The following is a 16,515-nucleotide window of genomic DNA, read 5'->3' as shown; positions in this document are numbered from 1 at the left end:
AAGACTCCTGAACATCTAATTAAATGGCTACCCAGACTATTTTCACTGCTCCCCCTCACCCCACCCACCTTTTACACTGCTGCTATTCTCTTGTTTTATCTATGCATAGTCACTTAAATAACTCTACCAACATGTACATATTACCTTAATACCGGTGACCCCGCACATTGACTCTGTACCGGTACCCCCTGTATATAGCCTCGCTATTAGAGGTCGACCGATTATGATTTTTCAATGCCGATACCGATTATTGGAGGACCCAAAAACCCGATACCGATTAAATCGGTCAATTATTATGATTTTTTTGTAATAATGACAATTACAACAACACTGAATGAACACTTATTTTAACTTAATATAATACATCAATAAAATCAATTTAGCCTCAAATAAATAATGAAACATGTTCAATTTGGTTTAAATAATGCAAAAACAAAGTGTTGGAGAAGAAAGTAAAAGTGCAATATGTGCCATGTAAGAAAGCTAACGTTTAAGTTCCTTGCTCAGAACATGAGAACATATGAAAGCTGGTGGTTCCTTTTAACATGAGTCTTCAATATTCCCAGGTAAGAAGTTTTAGGTTGTAGTTATTGTAGGAATTATAGGACTATTTCTCTCTATACCATTTGTATTTTATTAACCTTTGACTATTAGATGTTCTTATAGGCACTTTAGTATTGCCAGTGTAACAGTATAGCTTCCGTCCCTTTCCTCGCTCCTACCTGGGCTCGAACCAGGAACACATCGACAACTGCCACCCTCGAAGCAGCGTTACCCATGCAGAGCAAGGGGAACAAACACTCCAAGTCTCAGAGCGAGTGACGTTTGAAATGCTATTAGAGCGCACACCGCTAACTAGCTAGCCATTTCACATCGGTTACAACAGCCTCATCTTGGGAGTTGATAGGCTTGAAGTCATTAACAGTGCAATGCTTGAAGCACAACGAAGAGCTGCTGGCAAAACGAACGAAAGTGCTGTTTGAATGAATTCTTACGAGCCTGCTGGTGCCTACCACCGCTCAAATCCTAGACTTAAACATAATAACACACAGAAATACGAGCCATAGGTCATTAATATGATCGAATCCGGAAACTATCATCTCGAAAACAAGATGTTTATTCTTTCAGTGAAATGCGGAACCGTTCCGTATTTTATCTAACGGTTGGCATCCATAAGTCTAAATATTCCTGTAGTGACACAATTTCACCTGGTTAATATTGCCTGCTAACCTGGATTTCTTTTAGCTAAATATGCAGGTTTAAAATATATATACTTCTGTGTATTGATTTTAAGAAAGGCATGGATGTTTATGGTTAGGTACACATTGGAGCAACGAGAGTCCTTTTTCGCAAATACGCACCGCGTCAATTATATGCAACGCAGGACATGCTAGATAAACTAGTAATATCATCAACCATGTGTAGTTAACTAGTGATTATGATTGATTGATTGATTAAAGGCTTGTAAGTAAGCTTTTCACTGTTGTAGTCGGCGCATGTGACAAATACAATTTGATTTGATTAGCAACCTGATGATCGTTAGGGAGTTGGGTACTACCAACGCACGACCAGAGTGCATAAGAGGAGATTCTCGTGACTCAACGGTTACATGGAATTTGACTGCGATTATGACTCATGACTGCCGGTGTTGCGTTAATACGGTCACCGTAACAGCCCTAAAACCAGTTCACTCACTGTGCCAAAAATACAGTAAACCCTAAATTTAGGCTACAGTACGATATTGCTGTAGAGTTCCTATGTACAGTATGTGAACACTTCATTACACTCAAATGTAGGACTATAAATAATTACTAAAAGGGGAACCTTGCCAGCATCCATCCCATAAATTTGGTATCATGACTTTGAGGGTAATTTGCCAAGACTTTCTGTAGTAAATATGTGTGCCACGACAACACTGTTCCAGAACAGAACAGATACAACAGGAGGACTGATGTCAAGAACTAAGAGGTGGCTGTTACTAGTTACCACAGCCACAAAGTCCAAATTAGCTATATAATTTCATGAAAACAAACATGAGCTTTTTGATCTGAATTTAAGGTTAGGGCTAGACGTAAGGTTAGCAGTGTGGTTAAGGTTAGGTTTAAAATCATATTTTAAATTGTAGAAATAGGCAGGCTTTAACCATAATTATGACTTTGTGGCTGGTGACGACCCTAAGAGGTGGGCTTACTCTAAGTAGCAATGACGCTAACATAGCTAGCACCACTAGTATGTCACATTCTGGCACACACACTGAGGGGCAGGCTGCCCACTTAGACACAGAGAGGAGTGAGAGAGCAGAGCGCAGTGTGTGTATGGGCCATACGGTATGAGACAGGGGGGGGGCACAATGGGGAGGGGGGCGGTCCTCCAGCCAGCCAGCGTAAATCACACTGAGCCCACTGGCACAAGAACACGGTCGACCGGTCCCACTACAGCAGCCAGTCACCCCCAGAGAGAGAGAGAGAGAGAGAGAGAGAGAGAGAGAGAGAGAGAGAGAGAGAGAGAGAGAGATGGTGGGTGGTTGTGAGAAAGTGTGTGAGAAAGAGAAAATGTGTGTGTTACTGACTGTGGGTGTAAGAGACAGTGTGAGAGAGAGGCACTATGTGTGTATAAGAGAGAGACTGTGTGTCTGTGTGTATGAGAGAGCTGGGGAGAGCAAGTGACCATGGAGTGAAGAGCTGAGCGATAGAGAGCTGGGGGGGGGGGGGGGGGGGGGGGGGGGGGGGGGGTGAATCAAAAAAATATGGCTTTTTCTATGGTGGTATTGGGTTGGCAGCAGTTTGGCAGAGGTGCCTGAGGCAGTGCCTGCTTGGATTCTAGCCTGTCACTCAGGACAGGGACACTAATCAGGATTGGTCCCGGTCCCTTCTTCCTCTTCCCTAGGAATAGCAGAGGGGGGGAGCCAGAGCCAGTTTGCGTCCATTAGAAAAAGGGAGAGAAAAAAAAGAGGGAAAAATTGCAGTGGCACAGCAGGAGAGGCTAACCTTCATTTGCATGCAGGTCCAGGGGAGGAAGAGGTGGGGGGGAGCTGTTTCTGTTTCCAATCTCCATGTTAAAACGGCCTGGCCAGGGCAGCCAGTGGGAATGAAGAGGCATTGTTCGCCCGCCGCTGCTCCCCGTCACACCTAGGCTACATCTCAAATGACACCCTATTCCCTACATAGTGCACTTCTTTTGGCCAGGGCCTGTAGGCTATGAAGGGAATTGGATGCCATTTGGAACACAGACCAATACCCATCTCGCATTTTCTCGCTTTCAAGGTATAAAAGACATGTCCTGCGTGGCAGATAATGTCGATCTCAAATCCTGACCTGAAATCTATACAGACCAGACATTGATGTACGTCTGTTGTTAGTCTTGTGTGCACTGCATCCATATCCATCCAGCCTTTTCTGGTTCCGTCCACATCTGTCATAACCAGGTTGTGACCTGAAAGCTGCAGCATTCAAAGCCTTGTCGTTGTCTTTCACCCGTGAGAGAGGCCGTTCTCTGCGGCATAACGATCGCTATGACAACCATCACTTAAGCCCTCTGGGTACAGTGGGTTGGAGCGGTCTTGTTTCTGAAGACCTCATCACTGACTGGGAGGGTCATCAAGGTCAATCCACTGGCTCTCACAAGAGATGCTACATGAGAACAACAAAATGTACTTCCGCCAAAAAAGGATCAGGCGGTTCCTGGCCAAAGGACCAGAAGGAGAGGAAAAAGAAGAAGAGGGAGGAATTGCTGGGATGATTCCTTTGGCCCAGAGTTGCCGAACACAAAGTCTGGCTGTGCGTGCCAAATTAGGTTTTTAAGCATTTTTTTTCCCAGGGAGGATTTGTCGCTAATCTAGAAAACCTTCTGGTAGGAAGTGTCAATACATCTGGTGCTGACCACTCCCCGTAGAGTGCAGGGATTAATGACCTAGGCTGTGTCCCAAATGGCACCCTATTCCCTATATAGTGCACTACCTTGGACTAAGACCCATGTAGGGAATAGGGTGGCATTTGCGGATGCAGCCCTAGCAATCTGAACCAACAACTGACTGACTTGTCCATTGAGAACACACTGGTAAATCAGGAATGGAAAGAGGCTAATCACATACAGATCAGTCCAACTAAACCCTGTTCATTATCAACTCACGAAAAGGTTTTACAAGCTATCCTGAGTTCCAGATTTTTTGGGGGCATTTGTCTCCATTTTGTTGATGACGAGATATATGGCTAATTAGAATGTCTGAGCCGTCATGATGAGTGATAGTCGTCTAGTACTAGACGTCCAATAATGCACTCATCTCATTACCGCGATGAGGACGAATCAGACGGCAAAATGCCCTTGTTTAGACAACAATGGGACAACGCTAGAGAACCTGAGCCTCTCTACCTCAAGGTCACAGCGGTTCACTCAGAAGACGTGGTGAAGTCATCATCTGCATTGTGCCAAATGGAAGGGCATTCTCCGCACGTGGCAGCCACAGAATCATCAGCGCCAGGTACTCACCTGCGTTTCAGCGTCGTAAATAACCTCCACTCGCCCCACACGCCACTGACAATGGCTTTCACAGAGATGACTTCACGTCAATGAATTTAACTTATCTGGTCTGGAGTGGTGCTTTGTTGTAACACAGCCAAACGCTTCCACTCTCTCTGGATGTGATATATTGTTTCCCTTGAGAGCCTTACATACCGTGTGGTTCCACTACTCTGCTTCTGCCTGGCCTGACTGCCTCGGTCCCTCTGTCCTGCCTCGTTCGTTCCTGGCACTTTGAATCTCCCCGCGGCAATGAAACGGCCCCGATCAAGGCCCCAAAACCCCCCACAAAGCAGCCAGACACAGCTGTTAGCCTGGCTAGTTAAATGCATTACTGTGGCAGACTCGCTCTTCGCTGCTCAACCTAACTGTACATTAGTGTTGTGGAAGGAGGTACTGACTAGGCTGGGGCATTATACCATACATACTATATCCCGGGTATTTGGAAAAAGCTACGGGATGGTTTTTTCAATACCGTCAAAATGGCTTCTTTGAAGTTAAAAAATAAATGTGAATATTTGTAGCTACTTTTTAAGTTAACACCTGTGTTCAAATACGTTAGGAGTGCAATACGTTAGGAGAAAAAGCAGATTGTGTTGTGTTATGAAGCTTACCATAGTTCCCCAGAACAGTTCAGCCTGTCATGTGTTTGTAAATAGCACAACGGGAGAAAGTGGGAGCTGGTGAGTCCATAGCGTTTGATATCTATCGGCGAGTCTCTGGTCGTGTCTACACTTGACACTTACATTTGATTTCTGCCATCAGAATACGAAGATCGCATTGAATAGATGAGTCTAGACTAGAGGTTGACCGATTAATCGGAATGGCCGATTAATTAGGGCCGATTTCAAGTTCATAACAATCAGAAATCTGTATTTTTGGGCGCCGATTTTTTTAATTATATATAACCTTATTTAACTAGGCAAGTCAGTTAAGAACACATTCTAATTTTCAATGACGGCCTAGAAATTGTGTAACAACTGCCTTGTTCAGGGGCAGAAGACAGATTTCCACCTTGTCAGCTCGGGGGATCTAACCTTGCAACCTTATAGTTAACTCGTCCAACACAATAACGACCTGCCTCTCTCTCGTTGCACTCCACAAGGAGACTGCCTGTTACGCGAATGCAGTAAGCTAAGGTAAGTTGCTAGCTAGCATTAAACTTATCTTATAAAAACAATCCATCATAATCACTAGTTAATTACACATGGTTGATGATATGACTAGATATTATCTAGTGTGTCCCGCATGGCATATAATCTGACTGAGCATACAAGCATACAAGTATCTAAGTATCTGACTGAGCGGTGGTAGACAGAAGCAGGCGCGCAAACATTCATTCAAACAGCACTTTCGTGCGTTTTGCCAGCAGCTCTTCGTTGTGCGTCAAGCATTGCGCAGTTTATGACTTCAAGTCTATCAACTCCCGAGATGAGGCTGGTGTAACCGAAGTGAAATGGCTAGCGCGCTAATAGCATTTCAAACGTCACTCGCTCTGAGCCTTCTAGTAGTTGTTCCCCTTGCTCTGCATGGGTAACGCTGCTTCGATGATGGCTGTTGTCATTGTGCTGCTAGTTCGAGCTCAGGGAAGAGCGAGGAGAGGGACGGAAGCTATACTGTTACACTGGCAATACTAAAATGCCTATAAGAACATCCAATTGTCAAAGGTTAATGAAATACAAATGGTACAGAGGGAAATAGTCCAATAATTCCTATAATAACTACAACCTAAAACTTCTTACCTGGGAATATTGAAGACTCATGTTAAAAGGAACCACCAGCTTTCATATGTTCTCATGTTCTGAGCAAGGAACTTAAACGTTAGCCCATATTGCACTTTTACTTTCTTCTCCAACACTTTGTTTTTGCATTATTTAAACCAAATTGAACATGTTTCATTATTTACTTGAGGCTAAATTGATTTTATTGATGTATTATATTAAGTTAAAATAAGTGTTCAATCAGTATTGTTGTAATTGTCATTATTACAAATAAATAAATAAATACAAATATTGTCTGATTAATCGGTATCGTCTTTTTTGGTCCTCCAATAATCGGTATTGAAAAATCATAATCGGTCAACCTCTAGTCTAGACACACAAAAGTGGCTTTGTGGTGTGATTGTGTTCAGATCTGTCTGACCACTTCAGGAGGGTTATGCTAACCCGTTTGCAATCTCTTCAGCGTTGCTTGCTGGCTAGGTTAGCTGGCTTGCTGGCTAGGTTAGCTGGCTAGGTTAGCTGGCTAGTTAGCTACAGAGGTTAGCTGGCTAGTTAGCTACAGAGGTTAGCTGGCTAGTTAGCTACAGAGGTTAGCTGGCTAGTTAGCTACAGTAGTAAGCTACTGCCATCAGTTGTTGTGATATCATATTTAGCCTATTCCACCATTTGTAGAACGCATACTGGCATTTGAATATAGCACGGGAAAAGAGAATCCGGACACACTGTGGACACATTTAAATGTAGGTGTAGATGCATGACGTGTTCGGAATTCCATGATCAGAACTCTATGATCAGAATACTAAAGCTGCACGAACTGTCAAGTCTAGACACGGCCTCTGTTGTGTGGCGCACATGAGGTGAGGGAGTTACGGTTGTATGCAATTCACTACCAAATGTTTGCCATCAGATACCTTATAACGGCTTTCTGCCGTGTTTGAGAAGTCCAAGATTTCTTGGTGAGTTACCTGTTCAGCTGCTATTTTTTTCCCTGTGCTTCCTAGTAGTGTTTTTTTCTCCTCCCCTCTGCTTTAAACCAGAGGGGAGGAGTACTCTGCTGCCTGCCTGTGACTGGAACGAATTGCAAAAATCGCTGAAGTTGGAGACTTTTATCTCCCTCACCAACTTCAAACATCAGCTATCTGAGCAGCTAACCGATTGCTGCAGCTGTACATAGTCTATTGGTAAATAGCCCACCCTTGTTCACCTACCTCATCCCCATACTGTTTTTATTTATTTACTTTTCTGCTCTTTTGCACACCAATATCTCTACCTGTACATGACCATCTGATCATTCATCACTCCAGTGTTAATCTGCAAAATTGTAATTATTTGCCTACCTCCTCATGCCTTTTGCACACATTGTATATAGACTCCCCCTTTGGTTTCTACTGTGTTATTGACTTGTTAATTGTTTACTCCATGTGTAACTCTTTGTTGTCTGCTCACACTGCTATGCTTTATCTTGGCCAGGTCGCAGTTGCAAATGAGAACTTGTTCTCAACTAGCCTACCTGGTTAAATAAAGGTGAAATATAAAATAAAAAAAATTGTGTACACATGCTGCTCTTCCTTCAAATAAGCATGCATCACAACTTTTTCATTTGCACAATTTCTCTTGTTCAGTTTCAGTACCCATTCAACGAAAATGACATTTGGTAGCGTGCTTGTACAACTTTATGAGCTGAATTTGCCTGTCTTTGCAATTAGTTTGTCCATTTTCGCTTGTTAGCATTCAGTTAAAAGTGTCTATGGGACTTTGATATTACTTGTGCTAATTCTGTGAGCATTCTGGTAATAGATGCGCAACGGGCATTTTTGTGTTTTTAGCACCCCCTTGTGTGCTATGCAGTCATACCGTAAATCCCAGTATGATGGTATGAAAATCTGGATACTGCCTAAGCCTAGTACTGACTTCCAGACCAGAGAGGACAGAGTTTGCCTGGCTGCTGCTGCCAAAGGCTAACAAGAGCCTGGCAAGTGTGGGGGCCTCCTTGCCTCTCTTCCACCCACACAGGAAGTGAGGTCATGACATTAGCACTCCGCCGTGCTAGAGTGCTCTCCGCCAGGGCGACAAGATCAGCGTGTTGGACGAGAGCCATTTTAAGCCCCCCTAACAACAACATACATCAAGACAGTAGAGCTACATAAAATTACCATGTATTTCAAACCTGGCAACATAGAGAGTGGAGTGCAGTTATTTGGTTATACAGGGCAACCAAGACTGGCCCCTTGGCAAGGGCCATCAAACGCAGTGACCGAATCAGTATCCACTATCTAAACTAAAAAGGCCTCACCACCAAAGGAAAGAAAAATCTATGCCAACCTAAGCAAAAACCCTCCTCTGATTTCACGCACCAGTTAGACGCGTACCACATGCTCCGAAATATCCACACGCCTACAGCTATGGCTTTCTTCTCAGAGACAATTGAGGAGACCTCTCTAATTCTCTGCGATGTCATTTCCATCTCTCTTTTAAGAGTGAAATGAGCCTCGATAATAAATCACATCCCTGTTTAGAAGCAGAGGCAGCAGTCTGGCACGACTGGCCGACTAGAGCTTCCTGCTCCCCAGACCTCCCTCTCATTCTCTATATCTCTACATCTCTCACGCCTGTTAAAGGCCTGTCCTGCAGGGCCCTAGATGCACTTTGTGTGGTACAACAGAGGAAACCGCCCAGAGCTCTTAGCAGCTTCCCCACCACCTCCTCCACCACCACCAGTACTCTCCCTCTTTCTTCCCCTCTGTCTTTCCCAGCTGCACCAGCGAGCTGATCGCAGTTCCTTATGAACTGCGGCCAACTGAGAGCCTGTGCTACTCCTGTGAGATTGGTATTACTCAGTGCCGGGGCTACGTCCTAGCCAAAGGGCTGCTCTCCGAAGCTGTACATCTCCCTGTTGTGGCTTGTCAACATGGAGAAAATCGTTACCAAGGCTAAGGCACTTCCATTCCACACGGAGGAGTAGGAAGGGGGGGGGGGTTGATTGAGACCAGGTAGGTACTGTGTGGAACAGATTGCTGGTAACTTTGTGATATATTTTTAGGCCTCCTAGTGGACACGGTGGAGCTTTCATTTGTTCTGTTAAATTAGGTCAATGTAAAATACAGAGGGCACGCTGAAGATGTCGTTCGAAAGAGACCAGATCAAGTGTCATGGCCGACAATCAGGCGGGGAAGTCATCCCTGGATCTTTGTCAAGAAACCGCTCTAATTAAGCCTAACTGAATAAGTATTATGGGGGAAGGCAATGGACATCCATAAATAATGACTTTATGAGATTAGCATATTATGCTTCCCTGAGTCCCTTTTGTTGGGCATAAAGAAATCCTAACTTAAATTACCTGCTTAGACCTCTAGTGAGTTTGACACTTGATGAAAAGTGTCCAAAACAGAGTTAATTACTCACAAGTAGGCAGGAACCTGAAGTTTTTGTGAAGCGAGTTGCTTATCCGACATGTTTTTGTAATTACTCAGGGCATTGGAAATTAAATGAAGTGTCACCTCATTGACAACCTTGATTCAAAAGAGCATTCTGGATGAATTGGAGGGATTCTCAGTGGATGCTAGGCTTTGGCGATATACCATTTATACCGGTACACCGGGATATTTTTAAATACCGCCGAATGATTTTCAATACCTCCCCCAAAAAATATGAATATTTTTATTTTTTTATGTTTGAGGGTTGGGGGATGCATGCTACGCCACTGTTTATAACGGTAAGTTACATATGCACTGAACAAAAATATTAACGCGTAACGTGTTGGTCCCATGTTCATGAGCTGAAATAAAAATCATAGAAAAGTTCCATGTGCACAAAAAGCTTATTTCTCTCAAATGTTGTGCACACATTTGTTTACATCTCTGTTAGTGAGAATTTCTCCTTTCCCAAGATAATCCATCCACCTGACATATCAAGAAGCTGGTTAAACAACATGATCATTACACAGGTGCACCTTGTGCGGGGGACAATAAAATACAACTTTAAAATGTGCAGTTTTGTCATACAACACAATGCCACGGATGTCTCACATTTTGTGGGAGCGTGCAATTGGAATGTTGACTGCAGGAATGTCCACCAGAGCTGTTGCCAGAGAATTGAATGTTAATTTTCTCTACCATAAGCTGCCTATATATTTTGACTCGGTAACGGTTGGTACAGAAACGGTATGACAGTATGAAAATCTGCATACCGCCCAACCGTAGTGGATGCCCATTGGAATCCTGACAATACCTGCAGGCCTTGGTAATGCCAGCCAGCCTACCTGTTTGATGCAGAAAGCAACAACACATTTTAAATGTGTATTGATCAAACCCCAGAAGCTTCTCTGGAACCAGGCCCATTATAAAGCTAACTTACCCCACCAACTTTCAATTAAGATCAACCGCTGTAGCGGCCTCCAAATTACTATCCATTCAATTCTCCATCAAGTCACGGAGAGACTGAATGGGGCCAGTTTTAGGCCTACCCACTGAATCTGAATGGTGTTGAACGCGGCGGGTCTCAAACTCCCCTCTATGTAAGCGTATGCTGAAGGAGGTATCCCACCACCTTCCTCCTGCCCTTTAATTCATTTCTAAGTGAAAGCCTGTGTATCATTATTCGCTTCAGCTCCAGTCGGCAGACACCGCGGTCCATGAGAGCCCGCGCCCCGTCAAGTTGAGGGGTGGTGTAAAGTGGCAGAGGGGGATTCTTGGCAGAAATTCCCCACAAATTTGATGCCAAGAGCAAAATGGAAACCTCCCCTCATTTTCCTTTCCCCTTAATCCAATGTTTTCAAGCCCCGGCCCCACCAAGGTCATTATAATCATAGAAAGTGGAAGGGCGCCAGTGACCCGCCATTACAGTAAGGTACAGAACCACCCAGCCATTGGCTGGTGGTGAGGAGGAAAGGAGAAGAGCACTCGGTCGGTCAGGTAGAGGCAGGGGCTAAAATCCCTCCATTTCAAATGCAGATAACCTGAGAAACCAGCAGAGGAGGAGACAGGGAGAGGAGAAAATGTCTCCCTCTCTCGCTCTCCCAGTGCCCCTGACCTTTTGCCATTCATGATCGGGTATCTCTCTCTCATTTATTTTTAGCTTACAATTCGTATCCATATCTTGAGTTTAAGCCTACTTCAACATTTATTCAGGAGATAGGCCCTATAGCCTTAAGCTAATTCAGAATGATTGCCCAAATTATCAAGAGTAGAGAGAGGTTTTAGAAGTAATATTTTGTGACATAACACAAGTATGACCAATGACCTAGAAACCTCTGGGCCTGAAAGAATGCTGCTTGAGTTGACAATATTTCAAAACCGACCTCCAGCATAATCTACACGTAAAAAAAAAGGGTACTCCTTTTACATGTAAAAATCTCTATGCTTTATCCAAGTGATAATTTTACAGTCAATATTTACAGTAAGTAATCGGCCAATAGAATTCAACATAGATAATCATGGGCGTACCAAAATCATAAAGAGTGGCCGTTTTCATTGTGGCGCCAAAGGTCATGTTTACTTGTCTGAGTGAGGGCGCTGCACTGTACTGTGACCTCCATGGCCAGCTTGTGAGTATGTGTGTGTGTACGTGTGTGTGCCCTCTCTCACATGCCATGTATGCTAATATACACAGCATGACACTTGGCCTGCACAGAGCAAAGCAGAGTACACAACCCCAAATATCTAGACCTGCATGTGTCTGGGCTAAGATAAAGCACCTTTAGTAGTTTAAAGGCAATGTGTAATCGTGCTCTTTTCACCACAGGGCCTCAGTACAGATGCAGACATCTGAACTTCAATATTGTGCTTGTTCCTGGCACGTGACCAATCGGTGTAGGTGTTGTTAGCTGAACAATGAAAACAAACAGACAGTCGGCCAATGAGGTGAAGTGGCACTGACTTCCAGTCAGTGTGGGGGGGGAACCTATACAGAAAGGTTGTCCTGTATCAGTTTTGTGATTGAATGGAGAAGTAAAATATTGGCCACAACTTATTAAAGAGAATGGGATTTCTCTTTGTTATTATATGAAATCCTGTAATTGATGCATACAGTAGGCTGTAACATGTCTATAACATTTTCTTTAATTTTTTACCTTTATTTAACTAGGCAAGTCAGTTGAGAACAAATTTATTTTCAATGACGGCCTAGGAACAGTGGGTTAACTGCCTGTTCAGGGACAGAACGACTGTTCAGGGGCAGAACGATTTGTACCTTGTCAGCTCGGGGATTTGAACTTGCAACCTTCCGGTTACTAGTCCAATGCTCTAACCACTAGGCTACCCTGCCGCCATTACTTAATCCAGGGGTGTCAAACTCATTCCATGGAGGGCCTAGTGTCTGCTGGTTTTTGGTTTTTCCTTTCAGTGAAGACCTAGTCAACCAGGTGAGGGGGGTTCCTTACTAATCAGTGACCTTAATTCCTTAATCAAGTACATGGGAGGAGCGAAAACCCGCAGACACTCGGCCCGCCATGAAATGAGTTTTACATGTGACCTAACCCATATAATAGAACTAAATAGTTGGAGCCCCAGGGTACTGTATGGTGCGTCAGTCAGGGCTGGTGGGAAGAGCTATAGGAGGACGGGCTCATTGTAATGGCTGCAATGGAATAAATAGAATGGTCAAACGTGGTTTCCCTATTTATTCCACTGCAGCCATTACAATGAGCCCGTCCTCCTACAGCTCCTCCCACCAGCCCCCACTGATGTCATTATACGCTACAGAGCATGACCTGCTCCGTCCACTCCAGCGGCGTTTCTAGGTACGTGAATTTGCCGTCGGTAACATGTGAGTGAGAGCTTACTGTCCAAATACCACTCTCTCATCCAGCCAACCGACGCAATTTCTCTAGTTCAACTCTGGGTCAAACACCTGAGCGCTGTATCAGTGGATGAGGAGACAACGGTCTTATTTTGGGGATGTTTTATGACTCTGGGACTGGATATGTGGACGTTTGTAGTAGCCTAAATAATCACACGTGGAAAGAGGACACGAATAGCTCACACTATGGCACTACAAACGCTAATTTGATATTTACTGCACTGTTTTCACATTTTGTATACTTTATACAACAAAGTATATAAATCCTCTTTTGATCACAGCTAGTAATAGCACTGAACAGATGCATTTAAGAAAGACTACACTGTGTCATTATGGTACATTCATTAAGTCATCATTGATTTATGAGATTAATTACATTTGCATACCAATATAACTCATTAAGCCATGTTCTTACGCAGGTCTTCAGGACATTGCACTACAGCAGGGGAAATTGCCACACTAAGCCAAATCCTCTGATCATTTTATCCACACATTCTACCTAGAAGTCATCCTCTAGCGGCCGAAGTGTGTCACTGCAGCTTTTCATTATTGGACTGATAAAAGCACAATCTAAACATCCAAGCTACACAGGGTCAAATGAACAATATATATACCAAAATCGCACATTCTGATGTACATTCGGAGTAACGACATAACGAGAAATGGGGAATGTGCCATTTGTCGTCTCTAGCACGCGTTATTGATCGTAGTCTGTCTGCAATGAATGGTTGCAAAGGGAAGGAGAAAAAAACTGAACTTCAGGTGACCGACCATGGCTTTGACATAGCCTGCATGCAGACATGAACCTCGCTGAACTGGGCGGAAGAAAATACCTCTGCTTCAAAAAAAAAATATCATCTCCAGACTTTCAAGAACTCGACGTAAAAACAGAGCGAGCGCCTACCGAGGGAACCAATACACCCGTTTTGAGTGGTGAGAGAGAAAGTTAGACGTTTATATTAACAGAAATTTGAAGTTAGCTACCGAGCGTTGCTAGATAGCGCTATTACTAGGAACACTGAGGTACGGTTAGCCCCGAGTCTGGCTTGTCTGATCCGACTGACCCTTCATTTTATTGCGGCCAGATTCTCAGATCCTCCCCTTTCTCCCCCGAAAGAGACTCGCTCGCACGGACAGATAAACGAAAACGCTCAGACATTATACCATATACAACCGATACACAAGCTATCTGACCGCAACCTTTAGGGGAAAGGGGACCTTTATCGATTATACTCGATTAAAGCCACGTACAGCTCATGCACTCGCTGGTTAGCTAACGTTACTCATCGCCAACAACATGGCTGCCTTGCTCAGACCTAAAAAAAAAAGGAGAAATAACCTACGCCGTGTCTTTGTCTGTTTCACCTCTTTAACCCTAAACTACTGCGCAAAACACACGAAGACCCATTAAAATTGCACAAAACCAGCAAATGACTTACGTGAAGGCAGGCGTTTGGGTTGCTCCTGCTTCCTCCTTGGCATTTTCCCCCTTTTTGTCACATTCTCCTCCTTGTTTTAGGGATAAGAAGAAAAAAGGTTTTTCCCCATTGAGATTGTAGGCGAGAGTGATGGCAGGGACTGTATACCTGTCTTGTCCTCGCGGTTTAAAGTGTATTGTTGGGTATAGGACCACAGGAGGAGGAGGGTTCTGTGCTGTTGTTGTTGCCGTGTCTTGACTATGGCTGCTCTCTGTGTAAGTGTGTCTCCGAGCCCCTAACTAACACTAATGCAGGGATCAGAGGGCAGCAACAGCAGAGCAGACACACACACACGCTCACACATACTAGCTCGCACACACGCTCTAGAGGAGCTCGCCCGCGATAGCAGCGTAGAAACGGACAAGGTGCCCCCAAGCTTACAGGGTGTATTGCTGACTGCAAAACCCCTACATATTTTTAACATGTATTTGATAACTTCTATAAATAATTAATATGGCAAAGATACTGAAATACAGTATCAGTACAGTATTTTTCATATTGATTGCATTTAATTTTTTTTTTATTTTACACATACATTATAAATATATTTTCAAAATGTGAAATGTACATTTCCTGAATTGATGAAATGATGGATTGAATAGTAATTCAGAAGCCCAATGGAAATCCCCAGTTTTCCCAAATAAACAATTATGATTCATTTGCATGAAACATACATTTGAAATGAACCCTTTCATTTTCACACTTGCATAACCCCCATATTCATTAGGCTACAGATGCACACATTTCATTTCTTGCTAATGTTTTAATTTTTTTCCATGCCGTATGTCACATGAACTGTAAGTAACTGCTGCTATAACTTCCCCTGGTCTCAACAATAGTGTAACTCTCCTCTGTGGGGAAAAAAAAGAATTAGCTATAGTAGAAAACAACACATTATTGCATTTCCACATTGTGTTTTGTGTCACACTGTACATGTAACAGCAATGGCGTTTACCTAAGTGTTGAGTTCACCCCCAACGTATCCCTCTGTAAATCACGTCATCTAAATGACTACATGTTTTACCCTTCTCACTTGTTGCATTTCCACGTTGGGTCATGTCATATACATTTAATAACAACGTAAAAAATGTAAATCTCCATTCCTCTCCCTCGCGGTGGTGGCGTTGGGTTGAGTTTTTCACAGCGCAGCCTGTCCCGTCTCTCTTCCTGCTGCTGGGCTCCTGCAGGCTGTGTTCATTTGGCCCGGCACATTCTTTCACACCTCTCAGTGTGTGAGGAGAGCTGTGTCTTCATCCCTCCATCCTGCCATCCCTCCATCCCTTGCCACCTCCTCCCTTTGAGAGAATAGTCCTAAATGGCACCCTATTCCCTATAGAGTGCACTACTGTTGACCAGAGCCAATAGGGCTCATATGGCTCTGGTCAAAAAGTAGTGCACTCTATAGGAAACAGGGTTCCATTTGAGATGCAGATTATGAGAGGCGCAGGAGGCTCGTTACCGTGGCAATTAGCAGAAGCCCAAATTAGCCCTCCTGGCTGGACTGCCTGTATCATGTCCACAGGTGACACGGCCACTTTGCATTTTTCTAATTAGGAAAGAGCATAACATGATTAAAATGTCTATTATCTATCATAAAGGTCCAGAGAGAAGCTGGACAAGTCCTAGTCAAGTAACAGTAATCAGTAGACATATGTAGAGAACACATGCGAGTCATATGACCACATTAGAACTACAAGAAAGAGGCCTAAGGAATGAGTATATTCTATTGTGAATTTTTATTTTGTAAAAATATTTTTTATTGTCAAATACACCGGATAAGTGCAGTGAAATGTGTTGTTTTACAGGGTCAGCCTTAGTAGTACGGTCACACCTGAAGCAAATTAGGGTTAAGTGCCTTGCTCAAGGGCACATCGGCAGATTTCTCACCTTGTCACCTCGGGTATTCAAACCAGCGACCTTTCCGTTACTAGCTCAAACGCTCTAACTGCTAGGCTACCTGCCGCCCTATCTGCCATGCAGTGTATGTATAGGCCGAACGTCACATA

At 43.7% G+C, this 16,515-nt stretch overlaps 1 protein-coding gene across 3 annotated transcripts in view; it reads right to left on the bottom strand.

Moving 5' to 3' along the window:
* Window positions 1-14,859, bottom strand: part of LOC109900476 (zinc finger protein 827) — a 100,502-nt gene extending 85,643 nt beyond the window's left edge. For 2 of the 3 annotated variants that reach the window (XM_031837889.1, XM_031837886.1), the window contains exon 1: window positions 14,471-14,858. In XM_031837889.1, the coding sequence (XP_031693749.1) occupies window positions 14,471-14,513 (43 nt within the window). In that variant the 5' untranslated portion in view covers window positions 14,514-14,858. Of the gene's footprint in view, window positions 1-14,470 lie in introns of all 3 variants that reach the window. The other variant, XM_031837888.1, reaches the window with a different exon arrangement.
* Between the last annotated feature and the right edge of the window lie 1,656 nt (window positions 14,860-16,515).

The sequence above is a fragment of the Oncorhynchus kisutch genome, linkage group LG12 (assembly GCF_002021735.2).
Source record: "Oncorhynchus kisutch isolate 150728-3 linkage group LG12, Okis_V2, whole genome shotgun sequence".
Lineage (NCBI taxonomy): Eukaryota > Metazoa > Chordata > Actinopteri > Salmoniformes > Salmonidae > Oncorhynchus > Oncorhynchus kisutch.
The sequence above is the reverse complement of the archived record's forward strand: the minus strand, read 5'-3'. Positions and strand labels throughout refer to the sequence as shown.